Source organism: Cavia porcellus, unplaced genomic scaffold (genome assembly GCF_034190915.1).
Source record: "Cavia porcellus strain 051 isolate PalLab524CR breed Dunkin Hartley unplaced genomic scaffold, mCavPor4.1 scaffold_18, whole genome shotgun sequence".
NCBI lineage: Eukaryota > Metazoa > Chordata > Mammalia > Rodentia > Caviidae > Cavia > Cavia porcellus.
The window spans coordinates 24,866,366-24,883,260 of NW_026947501.1; the positions used below are offsets into that span (position 1 = coordinate 24,866,366).

Genomic DNA, 16,895 nt, shown 5'->3' on the forward strand with positions numbered 1-16,895 from the left:
CACTGCAGCCCACAGATCCCCCACTGGAGGACTATCTGCGTGCTTGTTTCCACAACCCACTATCTCAACCTGTCTAAATGGATCTTGCTCTACGGTGCCATTTTCAAATCCACATTAACTTTCCTTTTTCAGAGGCTTCTAATATTTTATGATCTGCCTTCCCCCACTAGAACTCAATTACACAAGTGTTCAGCTTTCTACATGTGAAAATGGCCCAAGGGTGGACACTCTTTGTGCGGTCAGTGTTTCCATAAATGGGCCCCCTGCCAAGTGCAATGGCACACACCTGTAATCCCAGCACTTTAGAGGCTGAGGCAGGAGGACTGACAAGAGTTCAAGGCCAGCCTGAGCTACACAGTGAGTTCAAGCCAGCTGAACAAAGCAAAACCTTGTCTCAGAAATAGACGTCCCTCCCCCTCCTCTTTCTGATTTCATTTTCCCTGGAGCCAGAAGAACCGAGTAGCCAACAGAGATGGGTCACACACACCAGGAAGCCAAGCAGGTTAGATTTACTAGGGTAATATCTGCAGGTGAGATAACAGCACATACATACAGAAACCCACGGGCAGACACCACCCAGCAACACAGTCAGACACCAAAGCAGCAAAAGGGCTCAAGAAGTGGCTTTGGAAAGTTCTTGTGGAAATCAAAGGGCAGCTTTGGTGCTCAGAGATTCAAACAGAAAACTATACAGAACCAACCCATAAATATATATATTATATATGTGTATATATATATAAAATTGCAAAATAAAAGCCCAGGAGATTAACCATCCATCTGCACATCAGTGGCTCAAAAGTGTTAGCACAGAGAAAGGCAAAACCGTTTGTGAGAATGGTGCATGGTGCTGGCGTTTTAGTAGCAGAAATTATTTACATGGAACCCCTATTTGAAACCTCACGATACTAAGAAAAACTAAACACAGACAATGTATATACAAGGGAAGACAGTAAATAGTACTCTCGCATGACGATTGTCGACACAGACATCTCACTGAAACCACCCACAGCTTTAGATAACACTGCATTTCCCACCTAGACTGGGTTCCCGCTACCTTCTACTCCAGCTGGGTCATCCTAGGCTCTGGACTGTTAGTCTCCCCACCTTGCATCTTCCTTGGAGAAGGAAAACTCTGGGACTCAGTGGGTGTCCCAGATCGTGGAAATTAAAGGTGGACCAGTCCCGGGGCATCAAATAATCACCCACAGCGTAGGACCAATAGAACAATCACCAATCCAACAGGAAAAGAGGAGTTGAAATGAAGAGATGGGGCTCCCCAAAATATATTTCCAGCTGTATAAGGGGGCTGGGATGTTTTTCAAGTGTGGCTTTTCTGCCCTTGGTCCTACCGTTGTCCTGTTTCTGATTCACTTGAAAAGAAAATAGCTGGCCTTTAGGTTTCTGAAAGTTATACAAGATGATTTGCTGGAGGGGGGGGGGGAGTTTAGAGTCTTTTACTATAGCCACCCTCCCACTACCTATAAGCCCTAGAAATGTCTTCTTTGCTCTTCATAGAGACCAGGGAAGTGGCCTGTCACAGCCAGCACATCCTGATCCTTGGGAAAGAGAACTGGTCTTTGGGAAAGGACTTGAGAACCTGACTACCAGAAGGCTAGAGGTGCCTTCAAACACCGAGGCCAATGCCAGCTGCACCTGAATCACCCCTGTATCAATCATGATCTTCCTTCTCCATCTTCAGCCCCAATTTCTCATAGCAATGATCCAACTTGGGGGAAAACCTTGAAGGCAAGAGGCACCAAACATCAATGCAAAACCTACTACCACCTAAGTATGAATCAATGCAAACCAGTATTTATGTATTTCTAAGAACATTTCCCACCTGGAGATTATTACTAACAGTTCCTCAGAAGCCTACATTGTTTAGGGAACAGGCTACATAAAAATGACAAAAAAGGAGCCTTCTCCACTAAAGAACATGCACCTGAACTCTCCACCCTGACTCCTGAGTGACTATGGCTTCTCTACCTGAGAGGGAGGAGTGGAACAGATAGTGTCCTGTCGAGTTTTGCCTTGTGGAGTGCCCTGTTCTTCGGTGGGACTGGAAAACGTGGGTTTATTTTCTTCCTTGTTTCTCCTCAGGCTGTGAATGTGATTATCCTAGGGTTCAGCTGGATTCAGTCATAAGCAAAGACATAAAAGACCTGTCCCCTATCAAGTCAACTGCAACTATGCTGACGATCCAAGGACTCCCACTGACCCACATGTGTAAGATGAGTAAGATGTAAATATTTTCACATCTATTCAAAGTCAATATTAGATTACTCTTGGGCCTAGAATTACGACCTAAAATTCAAACACAGATTATCAGCTACGATAGGTGATGTGTCTATCTTTGTGCACATCTTCCTGGAAAGTCCAAATTTATGTTTAATTTTTTAGACTTTTGGAAGTGCATCATGTCTTTGAGTGAATGGTTCTTTCAAATCTGTATCAACCAAAGACTGGATATATAGCATGCTACCCATGTTGACAAGAGCAGTAGCCCTCTGTTACAGTAGTGCCCAACGTCTAATGCCTGTCCTGCCACATTACCATGAATGAGTGTGTCATTCCACAGGGGACAGGATTCAAGGCTCAGTATTCAGAGTTGGGGGCTGTGGTTTACAATGGGGTTCTTCCTGTAAGAACCTTCTGCCCCTCATTCAAATTCACCCCTACCAAGTCCTTTAAAAAGAACTTGGCTGTCCACAGAGGAAGAGCCTCAGGTTGGTTACAGAGGTATCTGTGGGGGTCATTTTCATGTGTACAACTTGGCTGTAGCAGGACAGTGACTTGGGTCAGCTTCAAGCCTGGAGGCTCTGGGCTGGGCCAGGGGTCTGTTTCACAGTGCCTTTTGCAGTAAAGGGAAGATATGTGCATGGATGGTTCTCCAACATTACACCTGGGTTCCAGTTACTAATGCATGAAGTCATCAGAGCCAAGCTTATCTCCCTATAACCATTCATCCTTCTTCATCTCCATTTCTGCTCCTTCCCATGGAAAGAGGTTCTGAACTTTCTCTTCCTGGGTCAGTCACAGTACAGCATATTGATCCAGATTCTCTTATCTCTTCTCTGTGCATGTCCAAGCACCAGGGCTCAACTCAAAATGAGCCCATCACCTAGAAATTCTGACCTTATGAATATTCAGTATCTCATTATCAGATGCTCATTAGATTTTCAGCCAGTTTTTATGTAGTGCCGTGGGAAATGCCCTTTCTTCTCTCCTCCATAGCCTATGGTTTTACTCATCCTGCAGGTCTGCTTCAGTAGCATTTGGTGCACACCTTCCAAGCTAGAACTAAGCCCCCTGCAATGACTCCCCACCTCTCCCAGCAGGTCTGCACAAAACAAAACAGAATCCGTAACTGTTTGAATATTTCCCTCTCATTGAAAATCTCTCTTAAGGTGCTCTATCCAAAGAATTTTATGGAGAGGAATCCTAGGCTGGAAACTCACTGTTTGCTAATGAGGATCATGTACCACGGGGCAGGTTATCAGTCCTGTTTCAGTACTGACATTCTAGAAAAGCCACATCACATCTCGCACACCCCCAGCCCCTTTCCTATTCAGCTAACAAAAGACTCTTCAACAGTACAAGCCTACGCAAGACTGGTTCCCAACTTCTTACCCGAAAAAGTCTATCTCCTCTATACTTTCTACGAGATTAATTATGCTCCATCTGAGAAGGGAACCACCCCCTACCTGCCGCTTCCCTACCCTGGCAACACCACAGCATTCAGTGGAACGCACCATGGAATTTCATGTTTCCATCTCTGTGAATTCTTTCATCTCTGTGGAATACTCTGCCAGCTCTTTTGCTCCGGAAGATTCCTCTTTGTTTTGAAAACCTAACTCACCCATCACTCCCTTCAGAAAGGTTTCTCTAGTACCCAAGACATCACACCACCTTCCCTGCTGTGTAACATGTCTACAGGCCTCCTATACTCACGAAATTTTTGACATCAGGAATTATGTCCCACCCTTATACCTGCCCTATGACCCAAGCTCCATGCAGGTTTTTCTGAATATACAAGAAATGAACAAAATTGGTAAATAAGAGGTGGACTCATGGCACAAATTCCAAGCAGGATACTCTAGCAAGGTTCCAACAATTTCACCTCACTGTGAAACAAAGCCTCACCATTATAAAGGGACTAAAGAGAATTTGTTAAGCACAGAGTTGACTGACATTATCTCTGAGCAGCAAGCACTCACACACGATGCTGCATCAGAGGTCACATCCATTCCTCCCTTCTCTTAACATCATTTGCCACTTACTATTGTAGTTACAATGGTTGCTTTTCAGCATAATGTCTGGTGCAAAGTGAATGCTTAACCAATATTATGAAAGAATGAATGAGTAAATGTGAAATAATTTCTTTAAAGAAGGCATCAAAGGATTGGCTTTTAAAGGCATTTACCATATGACAGATTTTTCTGAGGCATCAGTGGCCCTGGGTCATCCATCATTAGATGTGACCCAACCAGGAAACAGGACAGAGTGTGGGACCCGGGGAAGCAGTGAGGATTCTGCACTAGGTTTTCAGCATTGACTTTTCCTTGGTCCTGTTAGTTTCCTTCCTTCTCAAGACACAGCGAAGGATGGATGGTATTTCTTGCTCTCCTCTGTCAAAGGTCCACACTGGCATCACTTCAGTCCACGTTCACTGGAAGCTTAAGGTATGTCGATGAGAGTGAACACAGGTAATTTCCTACCTCCAAGTGCAGTAGAGACACTGCACTTCTGCAGTAGAGACCAGTCTTTGAAATGGTTCATGGACTAAAACAATCATCTTGACGATAAAAGTTGTCCATTCACCATATCTACTAAAAGCAAGAGCTCATGATTCATACGGACCTGGGTTCAAATGCAGACTCCAGCTCTTTGTAAGCAAGTTAATGGTTCCTTTAGGACTCACATTTCCTCATCATAAAGTAGAAATAGTCTTATCTTACAGGCTTGTTATTAGGATTAGAGGATAGAATGTATATGAGTCTGCACAGTGTCTACAGATATTAAATACTCAAAAGTGGAAAACTGTGACTAAGAATTTTTCAAAAATATTTTTATGAGAATCAGGACCAAAAAAATATTCTTTGAAGACACTGTGCTTTAAAGAGAATCGATTGTCTATGAGCCAAAAAATGCTCATTTATCAATACCCCAGGGAAAAAAAGCATTGGAAGTTAAAACAATAGGTGTGGTATTACCAGGCGCAGGATGGACAGAGTGTGACAGGGTTGGGGACACCCAAGCATTTCTCTGAGCATTGGTCCAAGAGGATAATCCTGAAGGACTCATTTTGTTTCTCCTCTGTTGGTTCCAGAGTGACTCAAAGTTGGAACCCCAAAAGAGCCAAGGTAAAGATACCAAAAGCAAGATGCCAGTTCTGGTCTGTGAGCAGGTGCTCCTGGGTTTGAGGGAAGGTCAGAGAATACCTGACTGCTGGACAACAGTGAGGCAGGAACAGCCATGTTGCTCTATATCATGCAAAGCTAGAAAAGCAAAGCATTTCCTGTGCTATTTTGATCCTCCTTGTACTACTCAAAGCCAACACAGGGTTTCCAAAATTTCTGTCCTGAGCATGAGACAAAATTTTTTTATGCTAAATTTGGTTTTCAGTTTTGAAGCACTTGAGATGCACAACACAAATATTCGAGTTCGTGGCTTCTTAAATTAAACCATCCCTCGCCATCAGGCTTACTCGGTTGCCCTCATGTCAGCCATCTCTTACAACTCTTCCACCCATCATTCAGGAGGTTCCATGAAGAAAGCTCAGGGTCAGTGTTGGGAAGTAGAAGCTAAGCCATCAGCCTTGGGAATAAAGATTAACTTCTATCATAGGGGGTGGATCAATTTATCTGATTACTTTGAGCAGCCAGGCAGGGATTCAAATGGAAAGGAGAATGAGATTTCTTAATGTGGAGATAGCTCCATCATAGAAAATGGGATTTCTGGAAGAGATGGACCTTACTTAGGGAAAGCCTCAACCTGTCTGATTCAGTCTGAACCTGCGAGAGCTCACGGTCCATTACTGACCTTCTTGCCCTGGGCTCAGATTGGCGGGAAACATCCTAACAAAGGTGGCCCACGGTTAGGCAGTGTGTACAGTGGAAAGAGCACTAGACTGGGAGTCCAGAGACCTGAATTCTAGTGCAGGCTCTGCCGCTATCTGTGTGACCTTGGGCAAGTCACCTGATTTCTCTGGGGTAACTGTAAAATGAGGGGTTGGTTGAGTGATCTCTAAGCTCCCCCTCTGGATGTAATCCAGGTTCCTATTCTTTCCCTCCTTGGCCCCATGCTTCCAGGGACAGAGTTGGGAACAGGGGAGGGAGGAAGGAGAGGATGCTGATGGGAGTCCATGGGTCCCACAAATCAGGACTCCACTTTCTCTTTCTTTTTGCTCTTTTTCAGGAAGGAAGGGGTTCGGAATTTCTTTTTCTTCTTTGAAGGAGACTTGGAAGGTGAGCCCTCTGGAGACATGGGGCCGCTGGTGACCGATTCAGTTTTGTCCTTGGCGGTATCAGCATCTGTGTCAGCATCGGTGGTCACCTGGCTCAAGCCTCTGCTGAGGATTTCCTCTGCCGTCTGCTCCTCCTCCTTCCCGTTGACCACCACCCCTTCGGGCTGGGCTGTTTCAGGCTCTGTGGTGGCTTGGCTTGGTTCTGTCTTCTTAGCATCTTCTAGAAAAAGATCAAAAGACAGCATCCATAACATTTTACTCAGGTGGGAATGAGAGTGCATGTCTAGGGTCTACAGAACCACTTCTATGGAATTCCAGTCAGTTATCCAGAGCAAGGGGAGAAGCGGATTGACATGGGCAGTGGGCAGGGTGTCAGGGGGATGGACAGATTGGTTTTCACCCAAATCTTCTGCCCCTTCCCACATGGCCCGCTCTGGGGAATATGTGCTTGTCAGGACAGTAGCTCTGGGCTTTTGTCTACACATTTACATCAGAACACAGCAGGGGAACCAGCAGGGACTGAGTTCAGACTATTTCTAGGCACAGAATGAGGAAACACAAACAGAGGAGAGAAGCTGGGGGGGCGGGGCGTGCCATGTACACCACAGCAGAGGCATCCGGGAACTGTCCTAAATGGTTCAGTTTCATCAATAAGAACATGTAAGTTACATGTTTCCATATCAATTTCATTTCCTCCACCAGTTGGGCACTTGGAAACTATGGAGGGAGTCTTCCCAGGAGACAAAAAGGGAAAGGCAGAGGGAGAATGAAATTCCCTGAGTGGTACAGACCCCGTATTTCCATGATAGGAGGGTCAGCCAGGAGAGGTTAACCCATGCTAGCAGCCATAGAACCCCCGATCTTTATTCTACCTAGAGTTCAAGGTCAGAACTGGTCAGACCCTAGAAACTAAACCCTCTGTCCACCCTTTCTTTCTTCCCTGCCTACAACATACCCTGTTCCCTGAAAGCTTTGAAGTACTTAGGTAAAGAGGGAAGAGGAAAAAACAAGTAAAAAGTGACATAAAGATCTCCTGGCCCCACTCTCTCACTTCACAGCTAAAAACTGTGAACAATTCTACAGTGCTGGGCAGCCTCAGATCACCGGCTTCTGGTTTGGTTCACAGAACTGAAAGGAGAATCAGTGTGTGATGTGTGTGTGCTGTGAGCACGTGTGAGTGTGTACATGTGTGAACATGTAAGTAAGCCATGTGGTGTGTACATGAGAATGGGTGTGTGTGTGTGCAGTGTAACAGTGTACAGGTGTGTACATGGGTGTGGTGTTACACATCATAAGAAGGAAGTCCGGCATGCTCCACCATAAGAGAATGTGAAATATGGGGGAAGCTGAGCCAATGTTACAGAAATAGGTCAAGAAATGAGTTTTGGGAGAAGCCTGTGTTTGGGCAGGGCTCAACAAGGGAAATATATAGCAACTTGGAGGATGGGCAGGAGATGGGTAAACTCGGGACAGACAGAACGGGCTGCTTTAACTACCTGGTCAAGATCTCCCTGTAATGACGTGTTAATAACCTCTGAAGCTGGCAGATCATCGTCCTCTCCCAGATCCTTGCTGCAGATGACCTCCTCCTTAGCCCCAGAGCCTTTGGCCCCTGGCTCCCATTATTCCCACTGCCCAGGCCACATCCTGTCCCCAGCGTCCTGGCTCTCACCACGCTCACCCCAGTGCCCTCACCTCTGCCAGGCATTCCCATGCCACCCCCTGGGCAGTGCTCCTGGATGCCAGGAGTCAGCCTGGACACGAGGTGCTCTCTGTCCACTCTTCACCTGCTACTCAATTGCATCAGCATTTTGGTTCCTGTCATGTCAGCCCAATTTCTACTGTCTGGAAATCCTTCTTCTCTCTTTTCTATGTCCCCAAACTTAACCTAATTCCACAAATCAGCTTGAATGTTTCATCTTCCTTAAAGTCTTTCCTGATTCCCATTCCCATTCCCATTTCCAAGTAAAACTGAGCACTCTGTTCTTTCTGCCTCTACTCTGTAAACTTCCATCATAGCAACCGTAAAACTAGCACAACACTTTGTAAAATGTGCATCTCTTCCCGCCCCTGTAAACTGAAATGGAGTCCAAGTATCTGTGTAACTAGCTCCTAGAAGGTTCCCAGAAAATGTAGAATCCATGAATGATTGAAAGCATGAGCAGATGCATGTGTGCACAGATTTATTCACCATTTCCTTTTCTCTCCTGGCCATCCCAGCCAAAGCCTTCCCCGCTGAATTGTGTCCTTCCATGTAAACAGCCAGGCCGCTACCTTTGTGCCCTGTACGTACTCTCCTAGTCCCACATTCTTCTTCCTGGGTGTTTTTATATGTCCCCTGTTCCTGCGACTTCAGTCCACACCCTTATGCAGGCACTGCCTTGGCTGACATGTTAGGCCATGTTTCTTGAGCTTGGTGTGTGGTGCCATCCTGAGATGATGCTGGGACTTATCTCTTAGCTCCACAATTTTAACTGTGGTTAAGAGATAAGAAGGGCTCTGTTCAAGTGTCATTTCCTGCTCTGGTAGTGATGAGGATCCTCCTGTTCTTACACTGGGGCTCTGTCATGTCTTCAGACTGATAACGAATTATACCATTGGCTCTCCTGGTTCATCTGCTTGCAGAAACTCTGTCGTGAGGCTTCTCGGGCTCCATAATCACATGAGGCAATTCCCTAATTAGCATCCCTTTATATCTCTATATGCCTTATTGGTCCTGTTTCTCTGAAAAACCCTAATAAGTCACCTTCCAGCAATGCCTACTCCACCACATTTCTAGATATCAATCTTGGACAGCCCACTCCACTCCTGTCTGCCAGTCCAAGTGTGTATCTCCCAAAAGTCTAGCTCGAACCACACTTCCCCTGATGCTTGACAATGATCTGGCCCTCTTCTAAAACTATTACTCACCTATTCATTTTGCACTTACATGCATCATTTATCACCTCCATAGACCACTTCAGGCTGTAACTCTGTCTTCTACTTTTCTGAGCCATCACTCAGTTCAGTGATAGCATGTTTGAGCTTCTTGCCAAGCAAGACCAAGCAAGATGAAGGCTCAACATGGGATGCCTCGCTTCTCCTCCACAGCTGGCTCTTCTGTGTCCATGTACTCGTGGGAGGACACGGGGAAGGACTATGCACTTTGCCCAACTGCAGGACCAAGGCTGCCTTTCCTTCCTGCCTGAATGGTCCTGTCTGTTAACATCTTAGGGTCAAATATATGACCACAGCCTCAGTGCTACAACTTAGAGAGGCTCTGTATTTGTAGCAAGGGAGATGCCTCTGGGCCTGGAAGCAGGATTTGCTGACTTGCTTCTGATTTTAAGGTCAACTAGACTGAAATGATCTATGTCCCAAATGGAGAGCTGGTCCCTACTGAGAAGCAGTCTGTAACACTGCATCGAGAATACAAGAAAAATGTTGATTAATGGCTTTGGAAAAAGAAATCCGTGACAGGCTGCCACAGGACTGGTGGTCCTGTAGCAATGGTCAAAAAACAGACAAGGTACTTCCTGAGGAGAAAGGAAGACCAGCAAACAAAGCTGCCTCATTGCCGACCATGCAGAGAACTTTCCAATAGGGTTTCTGTCTTGATTTAAATATTCAAAAACTTGTGACTGAATGAATCACCCAGGGAGCTGGGGAAAATATGAAGTCTTACCTTCACAATAGACTGTGAAACATGGGCCAAAGGCATTTATATTTTAAACAAGTCCTCAGGCAATTCTCATACAAAACCCCACTGGCCACCTATTGGAAGATAGGGATTTAGAATGACATGTCTCCCTTCACACTGACATCCCCCAAGAAAGGAGATGGCAAAGAGAGCAGAGCTTCTTGTAATCAGGTATTCAGAGTTATTCTGTGTAACTCCCTCCTACTCATCATAGTTGGAACATAGAAGTTCTCCCGAGCACCCAAATGTATTTTCAGTGTGTGGGATAGCCACGTGCAAATATGGCACCTATCAGCCCCTGAGCCAGGCCTCCGGGTATTCACATACTTGTGTAATCCCTCCACTCACTGTGCATCCAGGCTGGCCCTGTGGCTTACTAGAATCACTAGAACTCAGAATTGCTGCAGAGCCCATCTCAGCCCAAAGATTTAAAGTCTAGCAGTCTCTGCTTCCTGTGGCACCATGAATAAAGAACAACTGTCCCAATGGAAACATGGAAATGCCACATGGAAATGGCCTGAGACCACATGGAGAGGGCCTGAGGCCAGAGAGAGATTCAGACTCACTCTGGTGTCCCACCCAAGCCCAGCCGGTCTTCTCATCCTTGATCAAGATGCTAGACATGTGAGTGGGCCATCATGGAAGTTCCAACTAGTCAAGTTCCTGGCTGGCTGACCACCAAGCTCATCCCAGGCAACTCCAATCAATTCATAGAACTAATTTCCATAAAACTAGTTCTTATGCACCATGATTGAATAACTATCTAGTGCTGCAAACAAACCATCATAAAACTTAAGAGGTGATCATCTCATGTTAAATAAAGGGCTATTTCTTTGCACGGTTAGTCAGTAACTCTGAGGGTTCACTGGCAGACAGAGTTAGCAGGGACAGCAGTCAGTCAAGGGCTAGTCAGAGAGAAGATGGGGCAGATGGCCAGATGTAAAGGAAAAATATTTGGAAGAGTATCCTTTAGAGGGGCCGATGGGGTGGGAATCAGGGATACAGATGAAGAGTGACTAAACTAAGGTGATTCAGCACAAGACGATTTGAGAGCAAAGTGATAAATAGTTGAAAAAAACCTACCCCGGATTTGATGGGTCAGCTAAAAGTGAGAGTGCAGATGTTGCCCTCTGTGTGAGACTTGTCTCTGCTGGGGAGCTGGCCAAGGATCCTAGGCTCATCTCAGATTGCTCCACACAGCTGCAGCTCGGATCCTCATCATCCAGGTTCTGCTCCATGACAGCCACACTTCCCAGTACAGTCTGTGCTACAGGAATTTTACCTCCAGTATCTTCAGGGAAGACCCTAATTTTTCTAACACTGCAACCACAGTATGGCCCCCGAGAAGCATGGATTTGGATCCAAATAAATGAAGACTCCTGCCATAGCAGGTACGATGTCAGATAAACAGGCATTCTATCCATCCCATACTCTTCCTGCTCTCTGTTCCTTCTAGGAGCTTATGATAAATTGTTGCCTTTGTTCTCCCTTGAGCCTCCTCTCACCCCCAGATCTGGTGCACATGTCATAAGACCAGGGCCTCTGCCTTATGTAGCAGCTGGACCCTGGCCTGCAGTATTCAGAGAGATCATAGGTACCCAGAGGTACCTATGCATTAGGAATAGGGAGGAGGTAAGCCTCTTAGGGCCATAAGCACTGTACTGCAGACAGCACTACAGCCGCCCCACTGTCCCTCATGGTAGGGGCTGGTGCTTCTAGATGTGTGTGCCCTATGTGTGTGTTTGTGCAGGTGTGTGCCCTATGTCTCTCACAAGGAAACCTTGTCTGTGCATGGAGCAGGTAGAATCGGTCATCCAGGAAACCTCCCAAAGATGGGGTTGTGAGTTGCAAAAGAAAACACAGAGAGAAATACATTACCTTTGCCAAGCTCCTCCCTCCCCCACTGCAAATGTCGGAGTGCGTAAACAGCCTCTCTATACTTACTACAGAGACAAGTATTCAGAATCGGAGGAAACTCCTTTGATGAAGGCACAAATGGGAAAAGAAAGGAAGACATTGTGGAAACAGGTTGACAACACAACATCACGATGAGACACATGAACACAAATGGTTGCGGACATCCATTTGGGGCTGGAGCCCCAAGCGGATGGGTTTCCTCTGGCTATGGCAGACCTGTGCTCAAGGTAGCAATTGGCTTACGGAGGGAGCTCAGGGCAAAGGTCTACCTGAATCCGCCTATGTGGCCATTCTACCCAAGAAGGAGAAGATTGCAGCAGACCACCAAGGTGCTGCTTTCTGGATGGCAGCACAGCCCTCTGTACTGGAGCCTCTCGGGGAGCCAGTGTCCATGTCCTGGAGTGATTTAGGAGCTCATTAAAGACACTTTTATGAGTTAAACAGCTAGGGGCTCTAATAGTGTCATTGTCTACCATATGTATATTCTTAGTCATATTCATAATGAGATCTTACACTTAAATGTGCTTTTACTCTTTCCAAGAGTGATTGCATCTCCCCTATAAGAACCTTAAAAGGGGAAAATAATAGTAATTCCATTTCATACACAAGAAACTGAGACACGAAGTTTGATATGCTAAAATTAGCAATTCAGTTGGGCCTAGTCCTTGGATCTTGAAACTAGTGTTTCTAATAAAGCTGTTTTCAACCTGAGCTACACGCTGGAGTCTGCTGGAGAGATCTTAACTCCTGGCTGCAGTCTTTCCACTCAGGAAGGCCGGGTGTGGGATCCAGGCATCAGGATTTTTGAAGCTCCCCAGGTAATTCCAATGTGGAGCTGAGGTTAAGAATGCCATCAGCCTCACTTCGGGAAATGCAGAGCCTCAGATCCCAGCCCAGACCTAAAGGATCAGAATTTTCAGTTTAACAAGGTCCTCAGGTGGGTGTTGCCTGGAGGAGAGGAGACTGGGGGTCAAAAGGCTCAACCCTTGGTCACTTATTGCTTAGCAGGGTGTAAACTGTAAGGTCTACTGTCATCGCTCCTGAATGAAACACAAACTGAAAACTGTTCAGATTTCCTAGAAATAGATGAAAAAGTGGTGGTGGGAGGGAGTAGAAATAACACCTGTAGAAAGGTGGGTACGTGCCTACCCTCCACACCCTTCCAGCCTGCGGCTGCTCTGCCTCGGCCCAGCGTGCACAGCTCCACTCACCCTCGGTGGACTTGGAAGGAGAGACCGCAGGGCTCTTTGTCTCTGTCTTCGTTGGACTCTGAGCTGGGGAAGCAGGTGCAGACTTTGCAGGGGAGCCGGGCTCTTCTGTGGTCGTGTCCTTCTCTCCTGAAAATATATCCAGATGGGCAAAGTGAGTGCTCATGAAAAACTGTTTTTCTATTTGGTTCTCATTTCTGCAGGCTGACAGTGACTCTCTTGGCTGTAGTTAGCTGCTGCTCCTGAGCTTTCTCTTCATTTCTGCTCCTTCACTGGGGAGGCAAATTGTAGAAGTAAACATGATGTTGTTTCCTTCATTGAAGCCATCTACCATGAAGTGTGGGGATGGCAAGATGGCAGGAAGAATGGCACATACATCCTTTGAAGAGGACCACCCAGATACACAGATCAGTGTCTCAGAGAGGAGCCCTAAACGACCGACCACCGACTCCCCTTAAAAGCCAAGGATTTGTTTGCATGTAGCTAATTTATTAACTTAGCTAATTTAAGGTTTCTTGTCCAAACAATTACTAGGTTTAAAATGCACCAGGCTCTTCAGTTTTTCCATGAAAGCCAGGAAGGTGGCTGACACTGATGTGGGGAGGTGAGGGAGGAGACCCTCCCTGAGGAATGTGAAATATAACCAAACGCTGAACTACGTGTTTCATACCCCAGCTGCTTTAGAAAAAAGAGGAGGGCTGGGGTGGACTGGGGAAGGTGACAGAGAGACTTTCCTAGCTGCAGGGGGATCTGAGATGGAGGCTGCAGAATTGATGACTTTGGAACAGGCTAGCTGAGAAGGCAAACAGTCCTAGGAAGAGATGAAAGCATGAACCGGGGAACAGCATGACAATAGTATGAACATTTAGGAATCAACATGGGGATGGGCTGAACTGAAGTCTCCAACATAAAGGAGAAATAAAATATAAAGGAGTCAGCTAGTGGACATAGCTCTGACTTCAGGGTAAAAAGCTTACATCGAACCCGATAGGTCATTAATAATAATTATTATACCTATCTTACTATAGCTAACACTTCTGTTACAGCCATATTTATAGGCATTATTCTAAGTGCTTTACAAATATTAAATCTTTTATACTTAGATAAGAGGGTCTCCTCTAAGGGAATGGTTAGGCAGAAAGCAATCAGGGGCATTATCATAATTGAGTGCTCTGCTAATAGGGACATTATTTGATGCTGGGGCAGGGAGATCCTTGCTGGGAGTCCTATACTTGCCCTCAACACTGGGAAACTCTGAAGTCATGATGCCCCAGGATTATTTACCATCCAGTTCTAGTTTCTTCCTCTCCACTTCTTTCTTGTACTCCTCCAGCTCCTGGTCAGTGAGTTGACTGAAAGGGTTGGGTACCGTCTCCTCTGAATCATCTTTGGTATCCGCGTCACCCTTGGACATCAGCTGGCTCTCTGTAGACTGAAAGTTAACCACAGAGTGTGTGTCGCAGATGGGGCCCGGGCCTGAGATTCCTTTCAGATGGCTGCCAGCAGTCTTGCTAGGGATAGCGTGGCATGCAGCTCCTTGGAAACAGCTCAGGCCCTTGGGGTGGGGCTTGCTCATTGCTCCCCATTGCTACCTCATGCCTAGACCCAGATTTTGCAACTGTTCGAATGAAACAGGGGTCTACCCTTTGCCCTTGAAATAAAATCAAAGGATGCTCCCAAGCAGAAGGAAGACACACCTTTATTGCAATCCCTCTATGGATACTCCAAGCTGGTACTAATGCAAATACAGTTAGTGGCCCAAAGTCAGTCAGCCAAAGCCCAGCAAGCATAGCTTGGGCTCAAGCAAGCTTCAAGCCAGCCACTCCCCACCACTGCCCCCCACCCTGTCCCCAATAGCAGTGCAAGCCACAACACACAGCATTAAGTCATCTGCAAAACAGCGGCTTCAGCATTCTCAGTCCAAGCAATTAGTCCCGTTTTGCACTCCATCATAAATTACAAAGGGGCCAAGGTCCTGAGTCTCAGATCTTCAGCCCACCTAGAATGCAGGTCCCTACAGAGACATTGGCAAAATCACTCCATTTGAGCCCTTGGCCCTGGCGCGCTGACCAGCTGGATTTTGTGTATGCTTTAGGAACACTTTGGCACCTCTAATCCCAAACAGACACTAAAATTCAAACTGCATAGCCCCTTTTCTTAGTTGAGCATCCTTATCTTAGCCTTTGAAAATGCAGTGGTCTGAAGCTGACGGGAAGCAAAGGAAAGGGAAACCCAGAGTGGGCAGGTCTTCTGAGGACAGGAGACGCGAGCCAGCCTACTCTGAGGCATCAGAGTCAAGGAGAATCCAAAACCAAGATCCCAAAAGGACTCTAAGCAGAGCACCAGGTAGAAATGGAGGCATTGGCTTGGGACAGTTTTGCTCACTGTACTGACCTTTTACCTCCCCTAGAATGGTGGGCTATTTCTATGCTTGACATTTTGGCATTTCAGGATCCCCGTTTTGGCTGAGTTGGGGAGGAGGTGGGTGTGCAGACACGATGTTCACCCTTTTCCTGCCAGCAGGCCCCCACCTTATGGGCTGCAACCTGATCGAAAACTGTTGTATCATCTTGATTTGCTCTGCGAAGAGCAACATTTTTCCATACTTCTTTTTACTGCTAAAGAAAATGCCAGACATGCCCATTGCGACCTTGCCATGAGCAGTGATGATTTTAACACAAGTCAGAGTTCTGAACTTCACTCCTATTGTTAAGCACTAGACAAGACATCATCTACCTCACACACACACAAAAACAATGGCTTTTTGTTGTCTAACTAAGTGGCTTTTGTGGGCAGCTAAGACCCTTCCCAGTATGTAAGAAACCTGATTCTGTCTACACGTCCTTCTCTGTGGGTCGGGAGCATCTTCCCAGAGCTCTGGCTGATGCTGCTGTATTCACACACAGGAACACTGGGGGCCAGGCCGGCCCCAGCACCTGAGAGCCACCTGCTCTCTGCAGGGTACTAATAGGGGGTCAAGACGAGTCCATGGTGGAAGGTAGGAAGCTGGCCAGCAGCAATCCTGTAAGCAGGCTGGGCTGCAACCTCCTGCCTGGTGCGCACAGGGAACAATTAGACACTGTCCTCCCAGAGCCTCGCAGCTTCCCTGTGAGGTGGACCTCCATTTTGCAGAAAGAGTACCAATGGCCAAGATCACAGGGGAGGGTGGGCTTGGAGTCAGGGGTCCTGCTGAGAAGACCCAGAAAGCAAACACGCTTCCCAGCCAGCAAGGGGTGGCCTCTGCTGTACCGGGCTTCGGCTCTTCTCAGCAATGACGCTTGCCAGGAGCTGAGACTGAGGCCCTGCTGACTTCACATCTTGTCGGTTTTGTTCTCGAATCTGTGTGGAAAGGAGTGAGAAAAATTTTGGCATCAGTGTATGGAGTTTGCCAGGAGGCACACTGAAGTTCAGTGCGACCTATGACTGGGGTAGAGAATGGTCCTCCAGTGGCCTTTACTATTTAACACAACCTATCTGCTTCTAGAGATGGTCCCCGTGCCTGGCCCACAGTAAATGCATTGCTCATGCAAAACACCAGATTTCCATTAACTCTGAGGAGCCATAAGAGGGAAGAGGCCCATGAGATCCTGGAGAGAGGGTCTTATATTTTAATATCCCCAAGGAG

General features: G+C 46.6%; 1 protein-coding gene across 4 annotated transcripts in view; it reads right to left on the bottom strand.

Moving 5' to 3' along the window:
* Nucleotides 1-493: 493 nt before the first annotated feature.
* The window catches only part of Add2 (adducin 2), a 103,843-nt gene continuing 87,441 nt past the window's right edge, over nucleotides 494-16,895 (bottom strand). For 3 of the 4 annotated variants that reach the window (XM_005003357.4, XM_063229566.1, XM_063229567.1), the window contains 4 exons: nucleotides 16,520-16,609; nucleotides 14,555-14,702; nucleotides 13,274-13,399; nucleotides 494-6,686 (listed from right to left, as the gene is read on the bottom strand). In XM_005003357.4, the coding sequence (XP_005003414.1) occupies nucleotides 6,379-6,686; nucleotides 13,274-13,399; nucleotides 14,555-14,702; nucleotides 16,520-16,609 (672 nt within the window). In that variant the 3' untranslated portion in view covers nucleotides 494-6,378. Of the gene's footprint in view, nucleotides 6,687-13,273; nucleotides 13,400-14,554; nucleotides 14,703-14,951; nucleotides 15,551-16,411; nucleotides 16,610-16,895 lie in introns of those variants that run through there. The other variant, XM_063229568.1, reaches the window with a different exon arrangement.